A 12,657-nucleotide genomic window follows, 5' to 3' on the forward strand; every position below is an offset into this window, starting at 1 on the left:
TATTTTTTTCCTTTGTGATTCATAAATGTCTTAGAGGAAATGTTGTGAAACTATGCAAGTATTCTGTTTATCCTTAAACTTTCACTTACTGATTTTAGCATTCATTGTAACTTCCCTGTAACAATAATTTATGTGGTAGTTGTCTAAGGATGATTTTGTATTTCCCTCATCTTTTCTCCATTTATTCATTTTGATTCTTCTAGAAGGAAGAACTGTCCCTTCTTCCCCATTTATTTATTTACTTAATTATTCAGTTACCTATCTGTATCAGTATGGACTTGAGGATATTTACTTGATCCTTTGGATTATATTCTAATATTATTGTTTACTTTGTTTTTCAAATTGTTCTAATCTTGGCCATTGGGAACTCTTCCTGGTTGATACCGGAGAAGGCAATGGCACCCCACTCCAGTACTCTTGCCTGGAAAATCCCAGGGACGGCGGAGCCTGGTGGGCTGCCGTCTATGGGGTCGCACAGAGTCAGACACGACTGAAGCGACTTAGCAGCAGCAGCAGCCTGGTTGATACCTTTGCCCTTTCAAAATCCTTTCTTTCTGGCACCATAAGATGTTCCAAGCTCATGTTATACTTTCCCTGCCTAACTCTGGAACCAACCACTTCTACTTGGAACCCTACTTCCATTTGTTGGAGAATATTTAGAAACCAAGATCTGGTTACTAGATGTGCTCACTGCTACTGGGATATCGTGTTTTCTGGGCCCTCTTGGTGGACAGATCTGGGATATCGGTGTACATATACTAACCTACACATACACGCACATTGTATTTTTTTCTGTGTCTATATCTATGCACGTTAAAATCCACTAGTTCATACTGAAACATCCAGTTCTGGTACAACAACACAGAGGTCATGCTCTTCTTCCCCTTCCTTGTTTGTAACTTTTTCTGTATCTTGTCTGTCTGTATATTAAAATAATTGTAATAACTTCAACCCTAACCCAGCATCATAGGTTTTAGTGTAGCCTTCCCCCTTGCTTGTTTATATCTGGAACTTATTATCTAAAATATATTTATTTAGCCCTTGTTATTGTCATTCAGTCGCTGAGTTGTGTCCGACTCTTTGCAACCCCATGGACTGCAGCATGCCAGGCTTTCCTGTCCTTCACTATCTCTCGCAGTTTATTCAAACTCATGTCCATTGAGTCAGGGATGCCATCCAACCATCTCATCCTCTGTTGCCCTCTTCTCCTCCTGCCCTCAATTTTTCTCAGCATCAGGGTCTTTTCCAATGAGTTGGCTCTTCACGTCCGATGGCCAAAGTATTGGAGCTTCAGCTTTAGCAGCATTCCTTCCAGTGAATATTCAGGATTGATTTCCTTTAGGATTGACTGGTTTGACCTCTGTGCAATTCAAGGGACTCTTAGGAGTCTTCTCCAACATCACAGTTCAAAAGCATCAATTATTTTAAACTTTTATTTTTTAATTATGTTATTTTAAATTAGTTTAAACTATTTTAGTCCTAATATACTATTAAAGTAGTTTTAGAATTGGTAAGTATACTTCCGTGGAAACAAATTTACTAGCTACTGTGTATGTTTATACTGCTATTTTTGTTTTCAGCCTTATTCAGCCAAAATTGTTTTCCAAGATTACTTAGGTTGGTTCTTTTTTCCCCCTTCCTCTTTCATATGATTATGTTATTTACGTGCAAAGTCAGTGAACCTCTTAATTTCGATTGTTCCAGTGGATGTAGGTAAAACTGAGACATGGGTGAAAACCCACTGACCAGACTTCTCAGGCTTTTTCATAGACTTGACTGGAAACAGGACAGCCCCTGGTAAGCGCCACCAGAGTTAGCAGGTCCTCTGGACTCATTATGTTGGTCCCAATCCATGTTCCTAGCCTGGCTCTGAAGGAGCCTAAAGCTGCCCTTGGGTAATGAAGCTTGGATACTCAGCAGCCTAAATATGACCACAATATAAAAAGGGGTAAAATGCCTGCCTGGCTTGCAGCGAGCAGAGAGATAGCAGGAAACTCTTGTCAGCACTCTCCAAATGGTTCACTAGCACAAACTCTATAGCAAGCTAAGTAATTTGCAGGAAGACTTCAAAGAATCTGTTTCTCAGGGTTGCTCTAGTTCAGGCTCTTTTAACTCCTATATTCTTTGTGCTTTGACTCTGGCTTCTGTTTGTTCCCCCAGACAATTTCTTAACATCACATTTGGGCCACATTATTTAATAGGAGACTCTGAGAGAAACAGAGCAGGCCATCTTACCAATACACAAGCTCAGGTGTAGCACTGTTCATACCTCTTTCCCACCCATTTTAGTACTAGGTCTTTTTATTTTGCCAAAACACGTATTTTTATATAAAAACTTTCTACTTCTACCCTACCCTACTTTCTCTTTGATCTTGCAGTGAAATCTCTTGGGGAGATTCAGCAATCCACATGTCATTGCTAATTAGCAGAAATAACAAGGGATTAACTATGAAATTCTTACACTGTTTAGCAAGTGCTGTTCTTAATTCTCACCCTGTTCTGAAATGCATTTTATGTTTTCTTCAGATAAGCAAATCTATGATCCTTCCTGCATGTAAAAGTTGAAGAAAACAAAGAAGGATGGGGTGACACTCACTAAATCTTAAATCTAGGGGGGAGAGTTTTGGTTTGTTTATTTAGGTATCTCTGTTAGAGGATAAGATAATAATGACCTAAAGGAGCCATCATCGATGTTATGGTTGTGGCATGAGTTCAGTTCAGTCACTCAGTCGTGTCCGACTCTTTGTGACTCCATGGACTGCAGCACGCCAGGCTTCCCTGTCCATCATCAACTCTCGGGGCTTACTCAAACTCATGTCCATCGAGTCAGTGATGCCATCCAACCATCTCATCCTCTGTCGTCCCCTTCTGCTCCTGCCTTCAATCTTTCCCAGCAGCAGGGTCTTTTCAAATGAGTCAGCTCTTCACATCAAGTGGCCAAAGTATTGGAGTTTCAGCTTCAAATGAACACCCAGGACTGATCTCCTTTAGGATAGACTGGTTGTATCTCCTTGCAGTCCAACGGACTCTCAAGAGTCTTCTCCAATACCACAGTTCAAAAGCATCAATTCTTCAGAGCTCAGCTTTCTTTATAGTCCAACTCTCACATCCATACATAACTACTGGAAAAACCATAGCCTTGACTAGTTGGACCTTTGTTTGCAAAGTAATGTCTCTGCTTTTTAATATGCTGTCTAGGTTGGTCATAACTTTCCTTCCAAGGAGCAAGCGTCTTTTAATTTCATGGCTGCAGTCACCATCTGCAGTGATTTTGGAGCCCCAAAAGATAAAAGTATGTTACTGTTTCCCCATCTATTTGCCATGAAGTGATGGGGCCAGATGCCATGATCTTAGTTTTCTGAATGTTCAGCTTTAAGCCAACTTTTTCACTCTCCTCTTTCACTTTCATCAAGAGGCTCTTTAGTTCTTCTTCACTTTCTGCCATAAGGGTGGTGTCATCTGCGTATCTGAGGTTATTAATATTTCTCCCGGCAATGTTGATTCCAGCTTGTGCTTCATCCAGTCCAGCATTTCTCATGATGTACTCTGCATATAAGTTAAATAAGCAGGGTGACAATATACAGCCTTGACGTACTCCTTTTCCTATTTGGAACCAGTCTGTTGTTCCATGTCCAGTTCTAACTGTTGCTTCCTGACCTGCATACAGATTTCTCAGGAGGCAGGTCAGGTGGTCTGGTATTCCTGTCTCTTTAAGAATTTTCCACAGTTTGTTGTGATCCACATAGTCAAAGGCTTTGGTGTAGTCAATAAAGCAAAAGTAGATGTTTTTCTGGAACTCTCTTGTTTTTTCAATGATCCAGTGGATGTTGGCAATTTGATCTCTGGTTCTTCTGCCTTTTGTAAATCCAACTTGAACATCTGGGAGTTCACGGTTCATGTACTGTTGAAGCCTGACTTGGAGAATTTTGAGCATACTAGCGTGTGATACGAGTGCAATTGTGCAGTTGTTTGAGCATTCTTTGGCGTTGCCTTTCTTTGGGATTGGAATGAAAACTGACCTTTTCTGGTCCTGTGGCCACTACTGAGTTTTCCAAATTTGCTGGCATATTGAGTGCAGCACTTTCACAGCATCATCTTTTAGGATTTGAAAGAGCTCAACTGGACTTCCATCACCTCCACTAGCTTTGATTTTAGTGATGCTTCCTAAGGCCCACTTGACTTCGCATTATAGGATGTCTGGCTCTGGGTGAGTGATCTGGCTCTAGGTGGCGTGATAACCACACCATCATGATTATCTGGGTCATGAAGATCTTTTTTGTATATTTCTTCTGTGTATTCTTGCCACCTCTTCTTAATATCTTCTGCTTCTGTTAGGTCCATACCATTTCTGTCCTTTATTGTTCCCATCTTTGCATGAAATGTTCGCTTGGTATCTCTTAATTTTTTTGAAGAGATCCCTAGTCTTTCCCCTTCTGTTGTTTTCCTCTATTTCTTTGTATTGATCACTGAGGAAGGCTTTCTTATCTCTCCTTGCTAGTCTTTGAAATTCTCCATTCAAATGGGCATATCTTTCCTTTTCTCTTTTGCCTTTCCCTTCTCTTTTCACAGGTATTTGTAAGGCCTCCTCAGACAACCATTTTGCCTTTTTTGCATTTCTTTTTCTTGGGGATGGTCTTGATCACTGCCTCCTGTACAATGTAGGTAAGAACCTCATTTATACATCATGATTCCTTCCCAGAGATCTTAGTTTTGCAGGACTGCCTACATAGCACTGAAACACAACCATTTCTGAGCTGAAACATAGCAATTGCTGTGCTCCTCTCGATAATGTTTTCTTATGTTTGGAGAAGGAAATGAAAGAAAAGCCTCTTTATATATAAAACTGCAAAGTAAGAGAAATGTTGGGCACACACATGAAGAATATTGGGATTCATGTAACTTTCCTCTCTTATTACCAAAGATAACATGTGGTGTGCATTTTCGGACAACTTTGAAACATTATTATGTATTACTTTATATAGCCACTCAGTGGAAAATTTCTAAATAAAATTTTGTTGGTATTGGTAAAGAGGTTATGTGTTTAGTTGTTACTATACTCTTCTTTACTCTCACCTCTCACAGAAGGGACAGGGAGAGAGAGCCAAAGTTAAGAAAAGAGTCTTTGGCATAAATGAAGCCCATTCTCTAAATTATACAGAGTAGAGTATCTTTTTCCCCTGAACACTAGACATTTCAGGTGAATATTTATAAAGATCTTAAGAACCATATGGGTGAGGACAAATGACATCACATCATTGTCTTTCTGTCAGACAACACTAGAGGTGGATCCAGCATTTGTCTAATATATTCTGAGGTAAACTGTACTTTTGGTTATAGTTGCCAGGGGTGGGGGTTGGGAGGAGATGGTGGCGCTAGGGTGGGGAGAATGGGCAGGGAGTAGAGATTGGTAGAAGAGGGAAGAAGGTCTAGAAGGGGATGAAAGAGAAGATGATGGGGAGTGGTAGTTCAGCCTTCTCCAAATACATGAGGTTATGAAAATTGGTCCAGGCTTTCTTGGGAAAGGAGCCCTATTCTAGTGAAGAGTCAGGTTATGGACTGTACTATGTCATTCTTTAAAAGATCACAGAGTGTTTTATTGGTTAAAAATGTAATATGATGAGACTAAGCAATTGCTTTCTGAAATTCTGCCACTTCTGCAGTGAAACTGAATTAGATAATTGCAGCAATATTATTGATTGAAACTTCTTAGAAGAATTAAGAAGAATTTACAAAATGTCCTTTTGTTAGTAACACATATTGATGCATTTGTGGTTGAAATGATACAATGTCTGATGTCTGGAATTCATTTTTAAATACTCCAGGAAAGAAAAGTGAGTGGAGGAGAAATGAAACAAGACTAGCATAATTTTTGAAGCTGACTGAGGGGTTTTATTCTTGTATTCTACTTTTGGATATGTTTGTCAAATTTCTGTAATAAAGTGGGGTTTTTTTCTTTTTTTGAAGTTTAAAAGTGAAGGGGAAAAAATTAAATACAGAAGTAAAATGGAATCACAGCTTTCAGTCCATAACAAAAGTACCTTTTGTCTGTAGCCAGTGTGAGCATTTCACATAGCACTGGTTGCCAAAGTTTAGGCTTTTCCGTGAAACCCAACAGCAAATCCAGGTCTTAGCACTGAATGCTGAAAACTGATCTGTTTTTCATTGATGTATTTATGTAGTTATAGGAGTGTATGTCAGAGAAGGCAATGGCAACCCACTCCAGTCCTCTTGCCTGGAAAATCCCATGGACGGAGGAGCCTGGTAGGCTACAGTCCATGGGGTTGCAAAGAGTCGGACACAACTGAGCGACTTCACTTTCACTTTTCACTTTCACTTTTCACTTTCATGCACTGGACAAGGAAATGGCAACCCACTCCATTGTTCTTGCCTGGAGAATCCCAGGGATGGCGGAGCCGGGTGGGCTGCCGTCTATGGGGTTGCACAGAGTCAGACACGACTGAAGCGACTTAGCAGCAGCAGCAGCAGGAGTGTATGTATTCAGGGGTCAGGGGCAGGGGGCACAATGATTTTCTCAAGTCAGGAGTAAGATGGGATATAGAGGACAGTTTTTCAGTGCTGTATCATCAAGATTCAACAACACATTAAAAGGATCATATACCTTTTAATGATCAAGTGGAATTTATCCCAGGGATTCAAGGTTTCTTCAATGTATGCAAATCAATCAATGTGATACACCATATGAACAAATTGAAAGATTCTCCTCTCTACCTTTCAGGCACTTTTTAGTGTCTGTGGGGTCCTCTGCCTCAAGATAGTGGTCCTCCAAAAGGAAAAGAGACATGGAGGATTGCTTTCTTGTGTAGTATTAGGGTGTCTGTTTCTTTGGGCCCGGCAGCAGCCAGGAGTCAGCTGAGCCCTTTGTTTCTAACCTTCGGTCCTAGGCTGGCTCCCCTAGACCACTAGTTGCACCACAGTTCCATTCGGCAAAAATAAATTGTAAACTTGTTGACATTTTTGTCCTCTTTACAATTCATTATTTATTTTTCCATGACTGAGAATTTTGATGCAATTATCACTGAGCTTTCTGACAAAAGGGAAATAGCAGAGGAATTCTGATGAGTTACCCACTTCATTAATCAGAACAAGCATCTCTAGTGACAGGGTTAGAATTACAATGAAGATTAGATAGCAAATTGCTGTTCCACCTAACGTCAATCATTCCCAGTGACAGCGGTGTGATTACACTTCAGGGAAGAGCTTTTCTTGCCAACAAAAGGAGGGCGACTCCAGTGCAGGTAATAAATTTAGCAGAGTGAGCTGTCATTTCTTCTCTTGAGTGGAATCCTTAATGACCGAATGATGTTTTGTGGAAGATTTTGAAAGGAGAAAAGCAGTTCACTTAAACACTTTCTAAATTTCACTTTGTAGTTGTTGTTCAGTCACTCAGTCACGTCCACCTCTTTGCAACCTCATGGACTGCAGCATGCCAGGTTTCCCTGTCCTTCACTATCTCCCGGAGTGTGCTCAAACTCATGTCCATTGAGTAAGTGATGCCATCCAACCATCTCATCCTCTATTGCCCACTTCTCCTCCTGCCCTGAGTCTTTTCCAGGATCAGGGTCTTTTCCAGTGAGTCAGCTCTTGGCATCAGGTGGCCAAAGTATTGGAGCTTCAGCTTCAACACTAGCCCTTCCAATGAATATTCAGGGTTGATCTCCTTTAGGAGTGACTGGTTTGATCTCCTTGCTGACCACAGGACTCTCAAGAGTCTTCTCCAACGCCACAGTTCAAAAGCATCAGTTCTTCAACACTCAGCCTTCTTTATGGTCCAACTCTCACATCCATACATGACTACTGGAAAAACCATAGCTTTGACTAGATGGACCTTTGCGGCATAGTTATTTCTTTGCTTTTTAATACACTGTCTAGATTTGCTTTTCTTCCAGGGATCAAGTATCTGTTAATTTCATGGCTGCAGTCACTGTCCACAGTGATTTTTGTGCCCAAGAAAATAAAATCTGCCATTGTTTCCACTTTTTCCCCATATATTTGCCATGAAGTAATGGGACCAGATACCATGATTTTAGTTTTTTGAATGTTGAGTTTTAAGCCAGCTTTTTCACTCTCTTTCACCCTCATAAAGAGATTCGTTAGTTCTTCTTCACTTTGTGCCATTAGAGTGGCATTACTTGCATATCTGAAGTTGTTAATATTTCTTCCAGCAATCTTGATTCCAGCTTGTGATTCATCCAGCCTGGCATTTCACATGATGTACTCTGCATATAAGTTAAATAAGCAGGGTGACAATATACAGCCTTGATGTACTCCTGTCCCAATTTTGAACTCACTTTGTAGTATTTTATTTTAAACATTGGGCTTCCCTGGTAGCTCAGTCAGTAAAGAATCTGCCTGCAGTGCAGGTAGATATGTACTTAGGAGCAGTTCTTCCCACAGTGATTTTCAGCATTTTGTTTACCTGTAACAAATCTTAATTATCACCACAACTGTAAAAAAGAGATGTTAGAAGTTAGTAAAAGAGTGAATGACTTTATTTGAGAATCTATTGGAAATAAAAACATGGTGCAGAAATAAATGAGCTAGGTAAGAAACAGAGGGAGGTAAGACTAGTTGTCTGCCTCATTCAAACATGGTTGTCTGGCTTAAGCAGAATGTGTTCCTCTTCCAACCAGCTTTGATTTTAAGTTCTTGTTTCAAAGAGCAAAGGGATAGAGCCCTTCTGTAGTTCCAGAGTGGAGAACTGTAGAGGAGAAGCAGGCCTGAGCACTGTGGGGACTCTGCTTGGGGGACCATAATTAGGAAGGGTAAGTAGATGGTGACTGTCAGCTGTGTCACTTCTTGTCTGTTCTCAGTGAGAACTGAGTGCTAGCATCTTGTCCCAGAGCAGACAGAACCAAGACTTTTTTCCTCTCTCAAATATTTTCCTCCAAGTGCATTGATGGGACTCCTGTTTGTCTAAATAATGTTTACTGTGAATCAAGAATAACAAGTGACTGTTGATTCATACTTGTATTTTTTTTAATTTAAATGGGATTGCTGGATTGCTTTTTTGAGTAGGCAGGGATAAAAACCAATGGCAAGGTGATTTCAAGAAAGCAGTTACTGTATGAGTATGTCACTTTGCTGCTATTAACTTCTATGTAGTGAAACTGAGTTATAGACCTTCAAAACTGATCATTTTGCTCTCAAAGTCTAAAGTATTTTTAAAGAAATATTAATATATTGACTATGGAGTTTACAAACTCAAATTTTCCCCCTCTTAAATTCACATGTTTTCCAGCAGTGCTTTTCTACTGAGGTAGGTGATGTATCAAATTCTTTCTCCTTCAGTATAAAAGAAGCAAATAATTTGCTCTTCCTTTGCAAGAGAATTTTTGCCTGGTATATTAGGGTCACAGGATGCCTGAATGCTTTCATTTTAGCCTTAGGTATACCACGAACTCTTCACTTTGTGAATTTAGCAATTATCCCTTTTCAATTTGAAGTTTGGCTTGGTAAGGTAAATCATAATATCTGCACTCTATTTTGTAATGATGGTCTGTGAGTTAATAAAATAGTACATGTGAAATGCTTTGAATTTTACAGAGAGAAAGAATGTGGAAATCCAAGAAGGACATTCTTAATAGTGCTATTATCATCAAGGTGGATTATGTTTGTACTATTTCATCGTTAGAAATACTCCAAAAGTTAAAATTAGAGATAGTTACCTATATATAGACTATTTCATCAAGTCTCTTAAGAATCTCTTAAATGAATCTGACAAATAGATATGATATTTTCTTTAGACTACAGCACACAAGTTAACATTATTTTTTTTCATGCTGTGTTTTTTGGAATAGAGAAGCAAATAATAATAAAAAACCATATCCCCTCAACAGGCAGCTGTGCATCTTTTCCTTGTTATGACTGAAAATGTATCTTATCTTCAGCGAATTTCCCTTCGTTCATTCTGTCCTTCCTCCCTTTTCTCTTACTTTCTCCATCCTTCCTGCTTTTCCTTCCATGGTATCTAAGGTGAAAGTCTAGAAAATCTGTCCTTGTTTGACATAATGGAGAAGGAACAAGGAGTTTTTAAAGACTTTCATGGTTTCTCATAATGGAAAATTATAAAAAAGAAGATTTTGTAGTTTGTCTAAATGAGAATATAATTGGTTTCTTTTGTGGAAAATATTTCAGGCCAAATGAGCTATTCAAGGAATTCCAGCCTGTGCTTGCCTGTTATTGGTCTTTAAGTTATATACCCCCTCTCCCTGTAACCTCACAAACGCAGAGATTATATCTTAAAAAAACTTGTTCAGAATCCCGAAATTCAAATATGGTGGGTGCTTACTAAGTGTTGAAATAGTGAAGGATAGGTATTTTTAAAGAGAAAGAAGGAATAAATAGGGCCAACCCTGGTATGGCCACCAAGTTCTCAATGCTGGTCGCTAGGCATCTCTTGGACCTCCCAGAGTCACTTCCTATGCAGTTACTTTCTACGTAGTGCCCCCCACATGTGGTACGGGGCTTCCCTGGGGGCTCAGACAGTAAAGAATTCACCTCCAATGCAGGAGACCTGGGTTTGATCCTTGAGTTGGGAAGATCCCCCGGAGAAGGGCATGGCTACCCACTCCAATATTCTTACCTGAAGAATTCCATGGACAGAGAAGCCTGGCGGGCTACAGTCCATGGCATCGCAGAGTCAGACATGACTGAGTAACTGAGCATGCACATGCGGTGCACTCTCAGATCTGCCAGGCCTCCTCTGGAGGCTCACAGGCTTGTGAAGACTGGTATCAGGTGACTGTAATATAGTATGAGGACTGCTTTGACTGAAGAAAGCATAGGTTGCTCTGGCAACCCAGGGGCAGAGTACTTACATGTGGGGAGAGTGATTGGTAATAGGAGGGCTTCCTGAGAGAGGTGACTCCTGAAGTCATCAGGCAAAGAGAGGGCATAAAAGGACAGAGAAATTAATATGACCATAAATGGGAAAGTGCAAAAACAGTGTGGTTGGTATAAGGCCAAGAACTGAAAGTAATTTGAAGTAGGAGCATGAAATGTGAAAATAGAAGATATAGGTCTTAGCCTGGGACCATAAGTACTCCTCTGGGGACATCCTTAGGGTCAGTAGACCTTGTCTGATTTGTTGTCAGATACATATAGTGGAAGATTGCAAGCAGCCTGGGTATCTAGTTTCTCTTGGAGTGCTCACCAAAACCCTGACATGGTCAGTGGTAGCTCAGCTGAAGCCGTTTTTAGCCGTCTTGTTCTGAGGCACCAGAAACTGCATTCCATGCTATGGGATCTCCTGTGTTCATTTGTGTAGGACATCAGTGGTGTTCCTGGTTGGCATTTAAGCCCCAAGACAGTCTGGCATGGGAGATCTGTTGGAAGCAGACCTTTCAAGTCTCCCAAATAGGCCTCTTAACTTAGTCGTGACAGCTACCCCAGCTCTACAGAGGACTGGTGCCTTATGACGAAAGTTAAATATTTTAGTAATAGCTTAAGTCTTGAGGCTAATAGTGCCTTAGCTGCAAGACTTGAATGTTTTTCGTCATTAATGGCATAAAACAAATGTCTGTTCCCCTTCCATCAAGCTCCTAGATTTGTTAGAAAAAGTGTGAGGGGGAAATCTGAGGAGAGGGTTCCCACCAGTAGATATTAGAAACCCTAGCACTGATTTTCCAATGTTTCCATTGCAGTGTCAAAAACGGTATTTCTCTGCCTGGCACAAGCTGATTCTTGATGATAGGATTAAGCTGGGGAAAGCTGGGACCTTGTCTGACTGGAAGTTGCAACTGAAGGTCCTGCGGGCCTGGAGAGACTACACAAGATCCCAGAAGTTGGGGCGGGAGACTCAAGCCATAGAAAATTACCTTAGAGAAGAAAACAGGTACTATTATTTGTATTAATACCATGAATTATATACCATGAAAATGTATATGTAGGACATATGTTTATGTTTCTATGTTTATGTAGGACATCTTTCCTCCTGAAGAACCCAAAAATAAGCTCTAAAAATGCTGTTCACTGGAATCATCTCATTTACATTTAAAATATATCACTGTTTTTCTCTGTTACTGGAAAATTTTAACCGAACATTATAAGCAAAAAAATTTGGATTAAACTATACAAATGTACATGCTTTTCTTCTTTTAAAGGAAGCTAGTATTAGGCTTTTTCCCTTGTCCTTTGACATAGTAGCATTGCACCCTGGACCATTGTACAATTTAGGAGACATATTTTAGCTTATGTGCTAGTAATTTTCATTAATAGAAATCACTGTCCTCACATAGAATGTTAATTACAGACATAGGGAACAAACATCCATTTGGGAGGGAAGACCTTGCAAGAATGATTTCTCCCACTTCCCCACACCTTATTTAGAGGTTTTTGGCACCTTTCTATCAGTTCCCTCTTAGACTTGTGAATGACACAGAATTTGTCCTCAAAGAAAACTTTCTTTTGCTCTATCAACTTTAAATATATTTTCTTCTTTTGATTTCCATGCTCAACTTTGCATTCTTGAACCAAAATCATAGATGTGGAAGGAATCATTTGTTTATTGATAAGGGAAGCTGGAGGGAGCAGTTCATGGTCTTAGGTTTAATCAGTTCTCAACCAGCGATTCTGTTGTTCATTCTGGGTGGAAAATTGGATGAACGGTATGTAAAAGCATCATCATGTATTGATGGA

General features: G+C 40.0%; 1 protein-coding gene across 5 annotated transcripts in view; it reads left to right on the forward strand.

Moving 5' to 3' along the window:
• The window catches only part of CCDC191 (coiled-coil domain containing 191), a 95,036-nt gene that overhangs the window by 26,609 nt on the left and 55,770 nt on the right, over window positions 1-12,657 (forward strand). For all 5 annotated transcript variants that reach the window (XR_014077436.1, XM_081572098.1, XM_081572099.1 and 2 more), the window contains one exon: window positions 11,664-11,854. Coding sequence is in view for 4 of the 5 variants with exons in the window: in XM_081572098.1 (XP_081428224.1) it covers window positions 11,664-11,854 (191 nt within the window). In the remaining variant the exon portion in view is untranslated. The remainder of the gene's footprint in view (window positions 1-11,663; window positions 11,855-12,657) is intronic.

The sequence above is a fragment of the Giraffa tippelskirchi genome, chromosome 2 (assembly GCF_054371585.1).
Source record: "Giraffa tippelskirchi isolate mGirTip1 chromosome 2, T2T-mGirTip1v1.2.pri, whole genome shotgun sequence".
NCBI classification, from domain to species: Eukaryota; Metazoa; Chordata; class Mammalia; order Artiodactyla; family Giraffidae; genus Giraffa; species Giraffa tippelskirchi.